This window comes from Filobasidium floriforme (assembly GCF_021052385.1).
Source record: "Filobasidium floriforme strain CBS 6241 chromosome Unknown HD553scaffold_7, whole genome shotgun sequence".
NCBI classification, from domain to species: Eukaryota; Fungi; Basidiomycota; class Tremellomycetes; order Filobasidiales; family Filobasidiaceae; genus Filobasidium; species Filobasidium floriforme.
In genome coordinates, this window is record NW_025763628.1 from 726,940 (window position 1) to 742,179 (window position 15,240).

General features: G+C 51.5%; 5 protein-coding genes across 5 annotated transcripts; 4 read left to right on the forward strand and 1 right to left on the reverse strand.

Moving 5' to 3' along the window:
- Positions 1-351: 351 nt before the first annotated feature.
- On the forward strand, positions 352-2,123 carry HD553DRAFT_208480 (uncharacterized protein). The gene is made up of 4 exons (XM_046177148.1): positions 352-800; positions 888-906; positions 987-1,546; positions 1,632-2,123. Exons 1-4 carry the CDS (start codon positions 551-553, stop codon positions 1,805-1,807), a joined length of 1,005 nt encoding a protein of 334 aa, XP_046037827.1. The 5' UTR covers positions 352-550; the 3' UTR covers positions 1,808-2,123.
- HD553DRAFT_308975 (uncharacterized protein) lies at positions 1,890-3,356 on the reverse strand. Its single transcript, XM_046179614.1, has 5 exons — positions 3,055-3,356; positions 2,855-2,969; positions 2,468-2,744; positions 2,175-2,354; positions 1,890-2,092 (listed from the first exon to the last, which is right to left on the reverse strand). The coding sequence occupies exons 1-4, from the start codon at positions 3,137-3,139 to the stop codon at positions 2,256-2,258; spliced, it is 576 nt and encodes a 191-aa protein (XP_046037828.1). The 5' UTR covers positions 3,140-3,356; the 3' UTR covers positions 1,890-2,092; positions 2,175-2,255.
- A 1,793-nt stretch (positions 3,357-5,149) lies between these two features.
- Positions 5,150-8,034, forward strand: HD553DRAFT_308980 (P-loop containing nucleoside triphosphate hydrolase protein). The gene is made up of 12 exons (XM_046179615.1): positions 5,150-5,336; positions 5,408-5,452; positions 5,524-5,596; positions 5,676-5,823; positions 5,890-5,915; positions 5,982-6,404; positions 6,475-6,603; positions 6,684-6,864; positions 6,926-6,979; positions 7,051-7,084; positions 7,149-7,203; positions 7,262-8,034. The coding sequence occupies exons 2-12, from the start codon at positions 5,433-5,435 to the stop codon at positions 7,550-7,552; spliced, it is 1,434 nt and encodes a 477-aa protein (XP_046037829.1). The 5' UTR covers positions 5,150-5,336; positions 5,408-5,432; the 3' UTR covers positions 7,553-8,034.
- A 977-nt stretch (positions 8,035-9,011) lies between these two features.
- On the forward strand, positions 9,012-10,986 carry HD553DRAFT_208664 (P-loop containing nucleoside triphosphate hydrolase protein). Its single transcript, XM_046177149.1, has 7 exons — positions 9,012-9,077; positions 9,152-9,189; positions 9,249-9,495; positions 9,567-10,334; positions 10,411-10,504; positions 10,576-10,801; positions 10,875-10,986. Coding segments are annotated over exons 2-6 (1,188 nt in total). The 5' UTR covers positions 9,012-9,077; positions 9,152-9,188; the 3' UTR covers positions 10,654-10,801; positions 10,875-10,986.
- A 500-nt stretch (positions 10,987-11,486) lies between these two features.
- On the forward strand, positions 11,487-14,802 carry HD553DRAFT_369179 (uncharacterized protein; the record flags this gene model as incomplete). Its single annotated transcript, XM_046184147.1, has 6 exons — positions 11,487-11,663; positions 11,742-11,972; positions 12,040-12,179; positions 12,255-12,382; positions 12,701-14,607; positions 14,665-14,802. 6 exons carry the CDS (start codon positions 11,487-11,489, stop codon positions 14,800-14,802), a joined length of 2,721 nt encoding a protein of 906 aa, XP_046037831.1.
- Between the last annotated feature and the right edge of the window lie 438 nt (positions 14,803-15,240).

Sequence of the window (15,240 nt, forward strand, 5' to 3'; positions counted from 1 at the left end):
TACTTTGCATCCGCTCCCCCTCTGGACCGGGACCACCTTGGCAGCACCTTCTCGAATTTCTGCGATCTGCGACACAACAGTCACCCATATCTATTCCAGTATCTGCCATTCGTAGCCTGCCGTTGTCGACGCTGCCCCTGTTGGTCTGTTGACTCCAATTCGAGGTTGCAGACCAGCACGCGAGAGGGAGAGATGGGCAACTACAACTGTCCATTCATCCCGCAGCTAGACTTCTACGGCGATATCCATTTTTGAAAACCTCTTCAGATTCCTTGTAGATCTACTTCTTAGTTAGTTCAGGTTCAAAATGAGCCAAAAACCAGACTGATAGCATCAGCATTGGACGGATTATTGGGAAAGTATAGACCCCCAAAACGGCCCAAAAAATAATAATTTGGGCCGTTCTGTTCTGCGCTTCCAGTAGATCCTGATCGGACTGCCCGAACCTTGCAACAAGTCTACAACTGATTGTACAACATCGCCTACTAAGCTGGTACGCCTCTTATTGAATCAAGCAACCTTCGACCCGAACGCTATCTACAACCTCACAATGAATAGGTTCAACCGCCCGCTCTTCCGAGAGCTTTCCCGGACATATTTTCGAAACTTCTCTACAGCCAGACCGACAGCTACAAAACCGAAATCGACGCCCTCGTCACCGACCGTCTCCCCCTCTATCTCTAGAGATTTCCCATGGCGAACGATCGCTCAGGATCCCAAGACGAACGAGGTCATTCAAGAACGTACCATCTATGCGAGGCCGTTGAACTTTAGGCCGAAATTGCTATGGGTGGTCATGCGTGAGTCGGTCCCGGTCAATCAGGAGGGCGAGATTTCGGTAGCTGAAGGAAAGGAAATGTTTGCTTTGTTCTGATCAAGTTGATTAGTCGCCATGGTGCCCGGATGGTGAGCTTCCTGACAACTCCAGCTCTCTGTAGGGTCGAGTCGGTAACTTACTTCTACAAATTCCCTGCCAATTGGTACAGTTTCCTAGCCGCGGACACCGTGCAGATGAAGCTCGAACTAGATGAGAAGATTGCCGCTATCGAGCAAGAACAGGCGACCAAAATGTCTACTTTACCATCACCGGAGAACTCAACAACGGCCGTAAAGCCATCACCAACAACACCGGCTCTCCCGACTGAAACTGAAGTCGTAGCGACCTCACCTGCAGTCGCACCCTCCCCCTTCGCTCCGATCACCGACATCATCTCCCCAGAGTCCATCCTCTCCGGCTTCCTAGTCTCTATCGGCGGAGCGATCTCGGTCCTCATTCTCTACTACCCTACCCGGGTCGTCAGCCGTCTCACTCAGATGCGCCGTGTAGCCACTGCCGATCTCCCTGCCTCAGTAGCTTCCAAGGCTTCTTCTTTGCCCCTGCCTATACGGACCCGGGTTGATGTGAACAGGAAGAAGGGGGAAGAGCTGGGCCAGACGTGGATCAGGATGGAGACGGCCGCAGAGGGGATGTGGGCGGGCAAGTTTGGGTTGCCGAGGGACATCAGGATGGAGAGGGTTCATCCTGGTCTGATCCGGGGTGGGACCAGTGAGTCTATATCTATTATCCAAAAGCTGTTGCGATGATAGTAAACGGTCGCTCAATCGTTCTTTCCCGTCGCTCGCTCTCGCAGCCTCATCGCCATACCTACGTCTACGAATAGACCCTCTCCCTACCTTCTTCTCGCTCGACAAACAGTCTTACCGGTTAGACTTCCGACGGGTGGAAGACCGGGACTTCAAGAGTAAGGAAGACGAGGTGGTAGTCAGTTGGAAGCGGCTCGAACAGGTCTTCGGCGAGTTGGTTTAGTGGCTACATTCTACATCACTTCGAATCGGCGTGGCAAGGAACAGAAAAAGCAGGGGCCGGCCAGCATGTTCTCCAGATGGGCGGTCACTTTGCATTATTCCTTTCTTTACTTGATTTGGATTGTTACAACCGATTCATCTAGACGTACATACTTTTGCAGCATCCATCATCTTCCGACGTGACTGCACTGCATCGCTGAGGCGACTCTCACTCGTCGTCCTCGTCCGAAGCGACAGCCTCCTCTTCATCATCATCTGCAACCTCGTCGTCGTACTCTTCGTCGTCCTACCGTGTCCACAGCGAAGAACAACATCTCGTCAGACTCTACAGCAGAACTGTTGATCGGGGAGCTGGCCGCGACACTCACCTCATCCTCGTCATCATCCACATCTTCATCCTCGTCATCATCGGCCTTCTTGGTTCTGAATCACGTGCATCCCAGAGACGATCAGATTTCGATCGCGGTTTGAGACGAGACATGGGAGACAGACTTTTTAGCAGGCGCCGGCTTATCCGCCTTCTTCGAGCTGGGCTTTGGCTCGTCCGTCTGTATATTGTCGGAATCGAATGGAATACAGGAGAAGGATCACGTACAGTAAGAGGTGCCAAGATCAGCCTGACGTGATTCGAGTATGCAGTGTGATGCGCAAGAAGACCGACCCTCTTTCGCTTGCCAGCCGTTGACTTGGACTTGGACTTTGAGGAGTTTGAAGCTTTCTTATCGTCCTCCTCGTCTTCATCGTCATCATCATCGTCGTCATCCTGGGCCTCTACCTCGTCATCCTCATCGTCGTCGTCGCCCTGGAAATCGGCATCGTCATCCTCGTCCTCATCCTCATCTTCATCCTCGTTGTCGTCAGCCTTCTTGCTGGTGGACTTGCTAGCGGTAGACTTGTTCTCGCTAGCTTTCTTGGAATCCGACTTGTGCTGAGGCGTTCTATCAACGTTGACCGAACAAAGAAGCCATGAGTATCAGCGTTGTGCCAGAACAAAACCCTCCAAGCTACGCATATACAGAGGAAGCGGCCTGAGGAAGCGGCTACTCACCCCTTTTTAGGCTCGTTCTTGCTGCCCGACTCGTTATCGTAGTCTCCACCTTGAGCTTCGTACTCTTTGGCGATCTTACTCGCTTTCCAAGCTGCCATCTGGCCAGCGCCGCTACCTAATATTGTGTGGGAGAATGGATATCAGTCGATCGTCATTCGTGATTCGGGAACGGGGGAAGAGCCTGGGAGAAGAGGACTCACCATCCTTGTTGGTCTGTTGCTTGATCTCTTCGGTAATCTTGTCGTGCAACTTGGGGTCGGTGGGGTTTCCTTTGGTAGAAGGCATGATGACGGTAGATGATGGACTTGGTGTATTGAATTTACGAACGTGTGCGTAGGACAATAGTTGTTACTGATGCAAAGCCAAAGAGATAGATGGGCAAGATGAAGACGCGGAGAGTGCTATGGGCTCGTAATCTGTTATATAGTAGTCTTGTTCGGTACGTAAGGTAATCAGATCCATCCTCATCACTCCGGTAGCAACTCTGCCTGTCTGACCGAAAGAGGGAAAGGTGCAGCGAATGCTCCGAGCCCCAGAAGGTAGATGTTCGATCATCCCATCACATTCCCCGATCGGTAAACCCCCTCTGACGCGCCCGGACTTACCCGCCCTTGCACGACGTCACCAGCCCAGCCACGTGGGCTTGATCGTCTCGGAATCAAAACTCAATCTGCGTCATCCCCGCCCGGTCCGTTTCATCTTTCCATCCGCGGAAAGGCACATACAAATTCAGGTTCTCAGACCTGAACGACCTTCCGCATGTAAAGTTCCCGCATCCGCCGCAAACTCCTGCTTGATCGAGCTTGATCCCAGATAGAATCACTTTCGGCAATTGCGCAGAAAGCAGATAGTCCTGCTTTGAATTGCGGATGGTGTGGGTCGTGCTTCCTTCACTACGTTGATGACCGGGCTCATAAGAGTAAGGTAACCTGAAACGTCACATCTATACCCCTTGTATCTGCTCGATCCGTAACCTATGCCCACTTAAACTGCTGAGTAAGACTTGGAGTGTGGAACAAGATCAATGCCGCCGTCATGGCAAGATATGCCAACCGCGCCTCCTCGGTCATACACTTTGTACGTCAGTTTCTTTGTAACACCTGTGCCCGTACCTGCACTCGGATCGAAAACCCAAACCGAATCTTGAAACCAACTATAACGAGCTCTGAGGGTCCCAGACTGCGATACGGAGTCGTGATGGACCAGATCCCATGGATGCGATTTTCATGCGGATCGGGGAGTCTATCCTGTTGATCTGCGACACCGCAGAGTATAGGTTAGCCAATGCTGCCAACGCTCGTGATTAGCGGCGATCACAATCCGAGCTGAGAGTGCGATCCGAAAAGGTGATTCAGTCTCTCGGAATATAATCTGATGCGGCGTCTCGCGTTTGCCCCAACCGTTAGCCATTGGAAGCGGCCGTTTCAAAAACCAGATGACATATGGAGCGTCCTTCATCAGATACAGTGGGCTATAAGACTAACGGAACGACAGCTAATATACTTCTGCACAATCATAGTATACAGCTGGAATGCATCCCCGAGGGCTACCAGGCTCACCGCCACAAGGTGAAGGCGTTTTCTCCATCGCAAACTGTTCCTCTAGAGCGGTGACATAGGCCGAAGCGGAAACATTGCAAGTCCGATCGTTGTTGCTCATGAACACTTTGAAATCAAACTTCTCCAAGGCAAAACAATCAGCCTGACGCTTGTCTCCCGGATCCGTGATGACGGTCGCTTTGCGGAGTTGCACCCTTGAAACGCAACAAGCCGAAAGGTGAAATGACGGGGAAAAACCCCGTCATCTAGTATCGAACTGGCGATGGTCCCTATGTCTCGTGAACGCTCGTAACTGAATGCTCTAGATCAGAGTTGAAGCGGCGAGTGCCCATAAAACATGCCGTAGCGGCGCCGAAATCTTCCTCAGTTATCACCTGTTAATTCAAGCGCGGACATTCTGGCAGGTCTAGCCCATTGAGTCTCAGATCTCCGCGATCGACCATCGGAATGCCACGACAAACTCGAAAAGCCAGAAGCTAGTAATAGTACTAACTTGAGTAGATGACCACCCTTCGTGGGTTCGCTTATGCTCTGTTACAAATTATGAAGACCGATGAGTTCCCCCACATTGATACCAAACTACTGTTCTTTGAGCGGAATCGAGGACTCGTGGTACTTTTCACACGCGCGAGTTCGCTATTTCATTCGGCTTCACTCTTATTCAACGGGATGCGACCTCTGTTCCGTGCTGCTCAAAGGGTATATTCGTGTTCGCCCTATTCATCTGTGCTGCTGATAACGACGACAAGGAACTCATCACAACCTCAGACTCTCTAACACACAATATCCAGATCAAGTCGATTAGACTCGGGACTGCCACACTCACGCAAACACTTCCTTCCCCACATCAAACGGAGGACGTCACAATCTTACGCGCCGGTCTCGATAACTAGTCAATCTTCGATCCCATAACTCAAACACACGTAGGTATATCCAGGCGACAAGCATTCGCTGATGGGTAGGAACGCTTAGATATCTACATTGGTAAAATCAGATCAACAAGCTCATCGCACCACAACATGGCCTCATCATCAACACCGTGAGCCCAAGTTTGACCCGAATCGAATTGACCGGATTCCGCTTACCACCGTTCATATAAACTCGGTATAGGAACGGAGAAGGTCAGGGAGACTGGAGGAGTCAACTGAAGGCACCACCAAAAGACACGCGGCCTCAAACTGAAGCGAGTTGCCCTTGATCGTGTTCTCGGTCTTGTTGAAGATCCTCGGCTGACGTTCGTATCCATTCATGTAATCATTTAGGATGTATTGAACACGAAAGGAAGCGAATTCGAAGACTTCTACCTGAAGCGGGAACTACTTATGGGCATCTTCGAGGCTGGGTTCGAGAGACCCAGTCCGATCCAAGAGGAAGCGATTCCTATGGCATTGACTGGACGAGATATTCTGGGTGAGCGCAGTGATCGCATGCTAGGGATGAAGCCGTCTTGCTAATAAGGATGTTCGTTGTATACAGCACGAGCAAAGAACGGAACCGGTAAAGTGAGCCGATTTGATTTACTCGTGACTACAAGGAGGCGAGGCTGATCGGCTGACTTGACTTGGCAGACTGGAGCTTTCGTCATTCCCACATTACAAATGGTCAACCCCAAAGTACCCCACATCCAGGCCGTCCTCCTAGTACCAACCCGAGAACTGGCCCTCCAAACATCTCAAGTCTGTCGGACTCTCGGAAAACACCTCGGTCTCGAAATCATGGTCAGCACAGGAGGAACCGGATTGAAGGACGATATCCTTCGACTAGGCGAGACTGTCCACCTTCTGATCGGTACTCCAGGGAGGATTTTGGATTTGTCATCAAAGGGAATTGCCGATCTTAAGAATTGCAAGAGTTTCGTCATGGATGAAGCGGACAAGCTGCTTAGTCCGGAGTTCCAGCCGGTGATGGAGAGCCTCTTGGGCATGTGCCATCCCGAACGACAGGTTATGCTCTTCTCCGCTACTTTCCCTATGCTCGTCAAGGACTTCAGGGTGAGCCAAATTTGTTAAGCATCGTCAGCAACCAGCACACGCCCCTGACCGCTCCAACGTGATCGTCCAGGACCGAAATATGCGCAAGCCTTACGAAATCAATCTGATGGAAGAGCTCACCTTGCGAGGTGTGACTCAATATTACGCCTTTGTCGAAGAACGTCAGAAAGTTCACTGTCTCAATACCTTGTTTTCCAAGGTCAGTCTCGCCTGTCCGATCATACTCGGTCGCCGACCTAGCTAAACATCATATATATTACCCAATACCCAATGTTTCAGCTTCAAATCAACCAATCCGTCATCTTCTGCAATTCTACCAACCGTGTCGAACTTCTCGCCAAGAAGATCACCGAGCTCGGTTACTCCTGTTTCTATTCTCACGCCAAGATGCTACAGAACCACCGTAACCGAGTGTTCCACGATTTCCGTGCTGGGGCATGCCGAAACCTCGTCTGTTCCGGTAAGAGGCTCTATGCCAGATTCATGCTGGATGTACGTTTACTGATCGGATTTGCCTGTAGATCTTCTTACGCGAGGTATCGATATCCAAGCTGTAAACGTAGTGATTTCCTTCGGTAAGCAATTCGATCAGGGTTGTTCAATCAGTATGCCGCCGATGTTGATAAGGCGGTTCGCCACTCTACAGACGCTCCCAAGACTGCCGAAACATACCTTCATCGGTAGGTAGAACGCCAGGAGTGCTTTCGCACAGCACAATTCACTGAAATGCTTTGGCCTAAATAGAGTCGGACGATCCGGACGATTCGGTCACCTCGGTCTCGCCATCACCCTTGTAACCGTAAGTATTTCGGAAAAGCTGGGTTTAGACTATCGATCTGACTCGTTTTGCAACGCAGTACGAGGATCGACATTCGCTCTACCGTATCGAGCAAGAACTCGGAACTCAGCTTCAACCTATTCCCGCCTTTATCGACCCTAGCCTTTACGTCGCACCGTCCGGTCAGCCTGGACACTCTGATGAGGATGCTGCTCTCGCTCGTCAACAGCGACAGCAACAGTTGCAACAGCAGAAGCAACAACAACAACAGCAGCAACAACAGCAGGCAATCTTACCGCCTTCCGGCAATTTGAACACCATGCGCGCGCCTCAAGTGCGAGCCAATGTCAACAACGGATACAACCAGTGAAAGATTGAGCAGTAGCAATTATTGGATGGCCAAGTGGAGGCGGTCTGACGCCATAGCAAGATGGTACTACAGGGAGGGGGTTGACGCCGCTGTCATCAACTGACAGTTTGGGGGTGTTATAGCAGAATCTACAAGTTGTACGAGCCGTGTGTGGCAAACGTAGCGATGTATATCGAGATGCTATATCCCTTGAAGTCCCACGACCGACCGCCTGAAATGTGTATAGACGCCATGCATTGATCTTACAAGGCGGAAGCGTTCTTGTCTCAGTCGAGTCTTGCTGTTGTGTCGCCAGATGTTGTCACAAGTCGAAAAGCTAGATGGAGCGCCTGCGGTTCTGTCCAACCTCATTAGTGCAGCTGATGCATGGGGTTTATTACCTGGTCTCTGCTTTCGGTGATTGCCATATCACTCTTCTACAATACCATCAACAGATGCTCACGGGCTGACCATTCGTAATTCGGCTATGAAGTAGGTGGTATCGTATGTCGGTGTTTCTTCGACTTCCAATTGAAAAGCTGCTCATTGGGTGAACACGAACCTCGCCGAGGTTCAAGTCTCTCTGAACGACGATAACGGATATTCGTTTTCCGCGCCACTTTTACGATCCGACATTTTCAGCGTTCCGAGCAATGACGCTCGCTCTAGGTCGGTCTTCCTTTTGTCAACATCGTCCTTCTCTGGCTTAGTGATATCGGCAGTCGTTGTGTCTATAAGCTTACCATCCGGGATCACCTTGAGCTTTCGTCTATTCTAGTAGACAAAGGAATCGATCCCAGACCCGGCTCGCCACGCAACCTCCTCGAAGAGCTAGACCTTGACCACAAAAGAACTCGCCTCAACCATCTATCGGTCTTACAACAATCTTTCACCATGGCTCCTTCTAAATCCAAGGACGCAGAGAAGGACAAGTTGACTCGTATCGCTTTGGTCAGCGATGACAAGGTACGTTGGCTCGCTGATTCGGTCTCAATTGTAAATGAAAAATGGGTTGAGCTTGTGAGCTAACTACGTAATCTGGCCGTGATTACAGTGTAAACCCAAGAAATGGTAAAACACACTTCTAAACATCCACCGCAATTTTCGTACTGAACTGATAATCCATGCTTGCCTACTCGGTTACGATGTCTCAGTCGACAAGAATGCAAGAAGTCGTGTCCTGTCGTCAAGATGGGCAAGCTCTGTATCGAGGTTAACCCTACTGATAAGAAGGCGTTCCTCTCAGAGGATCTCTGTATTGGTTGTGGTATCTGTGTGAAAAAGTACGTGTTTCACTTCTTGCATCTCGATCCCTACGATGCGCACGTCATGCTAAGCCTCGTCACTTCTTGCCTGCAGGTGCCCGTTCGACGCCATTCAGATTTTCAACTTGCCCACAAATCTCGACTCTCAGGTGACTCACCGATACACTGCAAACTCGTTCAAGCTGCATAGGCTGCCGACGCCAAGACCAGGACAGGTTTTGGGACTGGTCGGGACGAACGGTATCGGAAAGAGTACGGCGTTGAAGATCTTGGCTGGGAAGGTGAGGCGCGAATCTGGACAACAGTGGTGGTTAAGGGTATGGACCCTGATGTGCTGACATGCATGAAATTGCAGCTTAAACCTAACTTGGGACGATACGACGACCCTCCTGAGTGGGTGGAGATTCTGAAACACTTCCGAGGTTCCGAATTGCAAAACTTCTTCACCAAAGTGCTCGAGGACAACATCAAGGCGATTGTCAAACCTCAGTATGTCGATCTGATCCCTAGGCAGATCAAGAAGGAGGGTATGACAGTGCACAAGATGTTGGAGGCCAAGCTCGAGCGGGAGGGTGCCAAGGAGGAGTTGGCAGATCAGTTGGAGTTGGTCAACTTGATGGACAGAGAGATTGGACAATTGAGTGGTGGAGAATTGCAGAGGTTCGCCATCGCCTTGGCTGCCGTGCAAAAGGCCGACGTGTAAGTCTGCTCGTGTCGTCTAGATGGGCCGTCTAGAGATACCGAGCTAATGGGCACTCGGCGATATACAGATACATGTTTGATGAGCCATCATCCTATCTGGATGTCCGACAGCGTCTCGCTGCCGCTCGAGTAATTCGATCGTTGCTCAGCCATGACATCTACGTCATTGCCGTTGAGCACGATCTTTCGGTCCTCGACTACCTCTCGGACTTCATCTGTTGTTTCTACGGTCAACCTTCGATCTACGGTGTCGTTACCATGCCCTTCTCGGTCCGAGAAGGTATCAACATCTTCCTCGACGGATACATCCCTACCGAAAACTTGAGGTTCCGAAACGAAAACCTGACTTTCAGGATCTCTGAGAACGCCGACGAGATGTACTCGACCCATACCAAGCAGTTCGAGTACCCGGCCTTGACCAAGACGCTCGGAGGATTCAAGCTGGAGGTCGAAGCCGGTGGATTCTCGGATTCCGAGATCGTCGTCCTCGTTGGGGAGAACGGAATGGGAAAGACGACTTTCGTGCAGATGCTGGCCGGCAAGCTCAAGCCGGACAACGAAAAGGACGCCGAAAACTTGAACTACCGAGTCTCGTTGAAACCCCAGACCATCTCGCCCAAGTTCCCGGGTACCGTCAGGATGTTGCTCCTCAAGCGTATCAAGGGAGCGTTCATGGACCCGACCTTCCAGACCGAGGTTATCAAGCCCATGCAGCTCGAGAACATCATGGATCAAGAAGTACAGACGCTTTCCGGAGGAGAGTTGCAGCGTGTGGCCATCTGTCTCGTGCTCGGTCTGCCTGCCGATATCTACCTAATCGACGAGCCTTCAGCTTAGTAAGTGCAGCGCGGCGTTCAGAGCTGAACAGGACGTAATGCGGTGGGCTGATTGGCTTTTCTGTTTCACTGACAGCTTGGATTCCGAGCAGCGTATCAGCGCTGCTAAGTTGATCAAGCGTTTCATTCTCAACTCAAGGAAGAGTGCCTTGATCATCGAGCACGATTTCGTGAGTATCACATGACAGACCCGTCCAGTCGCTAGAAACACGAGCTCAGGATATGCGATGCATGCTTTCAGATCATGGCTACCTACTTGGCCGACCGAGTCATCGTATACGAGGGTCAGCCCGGTATCCACGCTGTTGCCAGGAAGTGAGTATCGGAACAGCGGAACGTTGGCATGTAACTCGACACTGAAGCTGATCTTGTTCCCCGCTCGCTTCTAGGCCCGAGGGTCTGTTGACCGGTTTCAACCGATTCCTGGCTTCGCTCGAGATCACCTTCCGACGAGACCCAACTAACTTGTGAGTTGCATTGCTACTTGTATGCCCGGGAACCTGGATCACTGACAGCTAATCCTCTGCCTTTACGACTCAGCCGACCGCGAATCAACAAGTTGAACAGTTTGTTGGACAAGACCCAAAAGTCGTCGGGTGACTACTTCTTCACCGGAGACCTCGATTAGATGCAAGATCTGGATGTGAAATTGTAGACTACGTCCAGGCTGGGCTTGACGAGGAGAGTCGGACGACTGACATGATCGCGACGCCTTTCGCTCTGTGCATGTAACCTCGGACCCGCGCCCGTGTATTATATCGACTTGATTGGCATGCCTAATATTCCGCAGTCGAGGTCAATGCCTGTCGAGGGGGAAAGTGTACAAGTGTTCGCTTCATGATCACCACTGTACGCCACTGTGCGATCGGGAATCGGGTTCGGGCATTCTAAGGGGTCCTTTCGTAGAATGATTAGCCGTCCCTCGAACCGATGATCACCCTCCTTTGATAGCTTTGTTTCGGAGTTTCATCTTTTGTTCCGTCGTGGTTTGCTCCCGCATAGTTCGGGTAGAGCGATCGTCCTTTTCGCCAGGTCCACCATCGAGACCCGTCGATTCCTTATAAGGTGACGAGCCATAGGGCCAGCGATCTTGTTCCGGGTTAGCTGGGTGACTGATCGTGAATATCATACCCATATGCATAGTGATACAACATGGATCAGACCGTCCTGTCGACCGAACTCTGCGCGTACACCCGACTCGTCACCTGTCATATCCTGAAGGAGGACAAGTCCTGTTACTTCCTGGACGGCGTCGAAGTCAAGTCGGGGATCGGGGGTCCCGGAAATCACAGAAAGACAACCGGAACGCTTGTGGTGGAAGGTTATTCAGTAAGCCCTGAGCGCGACAAGCGGGATTCGACGTGAGCGCCACAGCTAACATCGATTTGGCGCCATGGCGATACGCAGAAATTCACTGTTGTCGTAGATTGTTCCGCTTGGTTTCTTCATCATCAACGTCGCCAGAGTGATCAGTACGATCCAGATCACGAGTACGACGATATCGAGGCAAGCCTGTTCTTCGACAAACAGCTCGTCACCACCCTCGTCACCAATGGAAAAGGAGGCCTGACGCATCTTGTGTTTGACGGCGAAGCGTTGCAGGAGAGGAACTACAAGCCATTTCTGATGAATGTCCAGGTCAGCTGTCTTTGTGTCGAGCCGATCGCCGGGTGACATCGAGACTGATCCTGTCGACCGAACACAGAGAGCCAAGTCGAAAGGGCGAGAAATTAACCTGGAACACGTTTGCAAGCCGGAGGTTATCGACATCAAGCTGAAAAGGTGCCGATGCAAGGAAATTATATACAATCATATCCTGCCGGAGAGATCGCGAATGTGTGAAAAGTTAGTAGAAATGACGCTCCACAAATCCCTGGTGATTCCTTGACTCACTTTGATTCCCGCGTTGTTGGTCGACAGGTACGATGTCGAGGAGTTGAATGTAGATATCAGGCCGCAAGACTCTAGGTGGCACTATCAGATGTTCCGCATTTATTGCGCCCTCAGCCCGGAACATGTGGCGGCAACGTATCCATATCAAGCTACCGGTAAGTAGCTGAACTGCCGCGACGTATACGGAACCTGTTCTGACCTCCTTTGGTGTTCAGCAGAATCAGCGGAACATCCAATCTTAGCGAAACGAGACATCGTTCCAAAGCCGCCAGGACGGTTTTCGATTGGGGATCCACATGGTATATACCAGAGCGGGCCCGAGCCGTGTATGCTCGATGTCCTGACCCAACTCTGGAAACCCGACGATCCAGTTTCCGTTCCAACGACCCCTTGTCCCTCATCTCCGTCTTTTCCTTTTCCTTCTCCTTCCCCTTGTCCACCAGGTCGACTCATGAGCCTACCGATGACTCCAGCCCCAACGTGTTTAAGTGGATCGCAACCAAGCTCTCAATCTCGGCAAAGTGCGGCGTTTTGGTCTGGCTCGATGCCTTCTTCGCAAGCTTCATCATCTGCCATACCGTCTCAAGTCTCACAAGTCTCTGGTGCGGCTACAAGAGAAGAGCCGAAGCGGAAGAAGACCAAATATCGGGGTTCTATGCTTCGAGATGACCTTCAAGAAATATTGGACCGTCAACGGAGGAACCCATGGGACTCCGAGTCGACGACTGAAGACACATCGCTCAACTTCTTTGCGGGTCGACTTCCAGGACCGAACGCATCTGAAAGGCAAGAAGAGGCGTCTGTCAACTCGGATGCTATCCAAGAATGTCGGAATCTTGTGACCGAGAAAGAGGCTGCGGAAGATGCACGCGCTTGGCAAGAGATATTGGCAGCTCAAGGGAGATCCACCTTTGCCAAAGACTCTGAAGTGGGCTCGTCGCGCTTGATAGCCCACAAGGACGTACAACAGGCAGAACCGAACGTCTCCGAGAACTGTTCGATCGCGCTAGCGAATTCTGCACCTGGGCTCGAGGCTCAAGAACGAGCTCCTTACGCTCACGGCAGCACTGTCCCGATCATCACTGAAAAGCAGCCAACGCAGGGTGAAACAGCGAAGGGAATATCGAGGGCTAGCTCGCCATTGACTGCCGTGGAAAGCGAAAGCGGGAACGCTCTTCCGCTGGCCTTACAAGCGGCAGATCTGGATTGTCTTCGCCGATGCGAGACTCCCGCGAACGACGAAGGTAATACTCAACGGAAGGGTACACCGCCGAGGTGTACATCTACAGTGCCTGTTGCCCAAGCCGACGCTGTCTCCATCGCCGATGTCGTCCAACAGAAGGCAGATGCGCCAGGCACCAATGCCAATGCTGGACTTGTTTCCCCAAGTCCACCAAGCTTGTTCAAGGAACCGCTAGCGACTACCGAAAGCAAGGCGCATATCGAATCTATCATCAACCACGATTCGGAGGCGAATCCAACACAAGCCGAGCGGACTACGATGCATCCGCCAAGGCCTTCGACAAAGATCGCCACTCTATCAGGACCTTCGGCCAGTGAGCCGCCATCCGACACGCCAATTCAAACCCGACCGCCGCCTGTGAGAAGTCAAGGGGATAATGCTTTAGTATATCCGACTGGGAGTTGCTGGTCGGGTGGACAGCCTGTTGCAGCTTGGGTGGAACAGGCTCGAGGCCAAAAGAGATTGTCAACGGACGACAATGGATCTTCTCGCAAGAAGCAAAAAGTCCAGAAAGTCGCAAAGCGGATGCCTCTGAACGATCCGGCCGAGTCTTCAATCCTCGAAAATGAATCTAGTGCTGCTATCCTTACCGTCAACACACCTCGAACAGTGAGAAAGGAAACAGAAATCGTGGTGAACAGTACCAAGCCGCAACCCTCTACCATAACACCGGACGACAAGCAAGGTAGCGATGATCACTCGTTCGAGATCCTCCCTTCGACGCCACACGACTTCAAGGGAAAGAGTAAGACCCAGGAAAATATGCCACAAGGTGAAACGACCAGACCTCCGATAGTTTCGCTTCGAATAAAAATTCCTGAAGGGTATACAGGTATATCTACAGGGGACAAAGCCATATCACCTTCTCGACCCCCGATGTCGAATTTTAGGAGGATGGTGCAGGCAGGTTTACCTATGGGTACGCCAGAGGCAGACATGGCTGAGCCTACGCCTGAGGTATTGAGCGGTGCTCTTGACCAGGTCCGGGCGGGAGAACATTCGACGCCAAGGATCAGACTTCGACTGGGAAAGGGAAAGGAGACCGGCGAGGCAGCGGGAAGAACGAAAGCGAAAGCGAAGCGTCGTCCTGCTGCTGAGACCGATCGGAAGGAAAGGGATATTAATGGAACACCCGAGGTAGATCGTGTGGGCATAGGCATTAGTACTGGGTGGGCACGACTGACATCGACGCAGTTCCGCATAAAAACGGGGATACTGGAAGCGGGAAGGAGCAGCGAGTTAGGGCAGCGACAAGGTCGAACAGGAGATGGAAAATTCACGACAGGGAACGAGAGGATAGGAGAGAGGGAATCTTCAGGGGCTTGCATATAACAACTGACTCTCCCTAGACTAGTAACACGATGGCCTCGAAAACTTGTACAAGGTGAAACGTATACGTTACTAGACGTAGAACAATAGAAGCCGGCGTTCAGGTCCGCGCAGCCAAGTAGAGGCGCACTTCTGTTGTGGCCGCGCGGCTGCTAAAATTGAGTCACGCGGTGCATGGTTTTCGGGTTTGTATATATACCGGACGACGCGGACGATTCCTTCGGGTCGGGTCAGTCTGATTCGGGTCCAACGACTCTCCCACACAAACCTTGGCATCAGTCCGCCCCGCTCTCGGCTACCTCGCTAGCCGCTCAAGGTCGGTCTAGAAACGCGTGAGAATCACTCGAAGCGAGTTAAGGAGAGGAATTCGATGACGAGGAAGGCTGACGTGGTTCTCGTTTTGCTTGCGCTTGTTCACGAAAAAGCGCGAGACATCGCTCT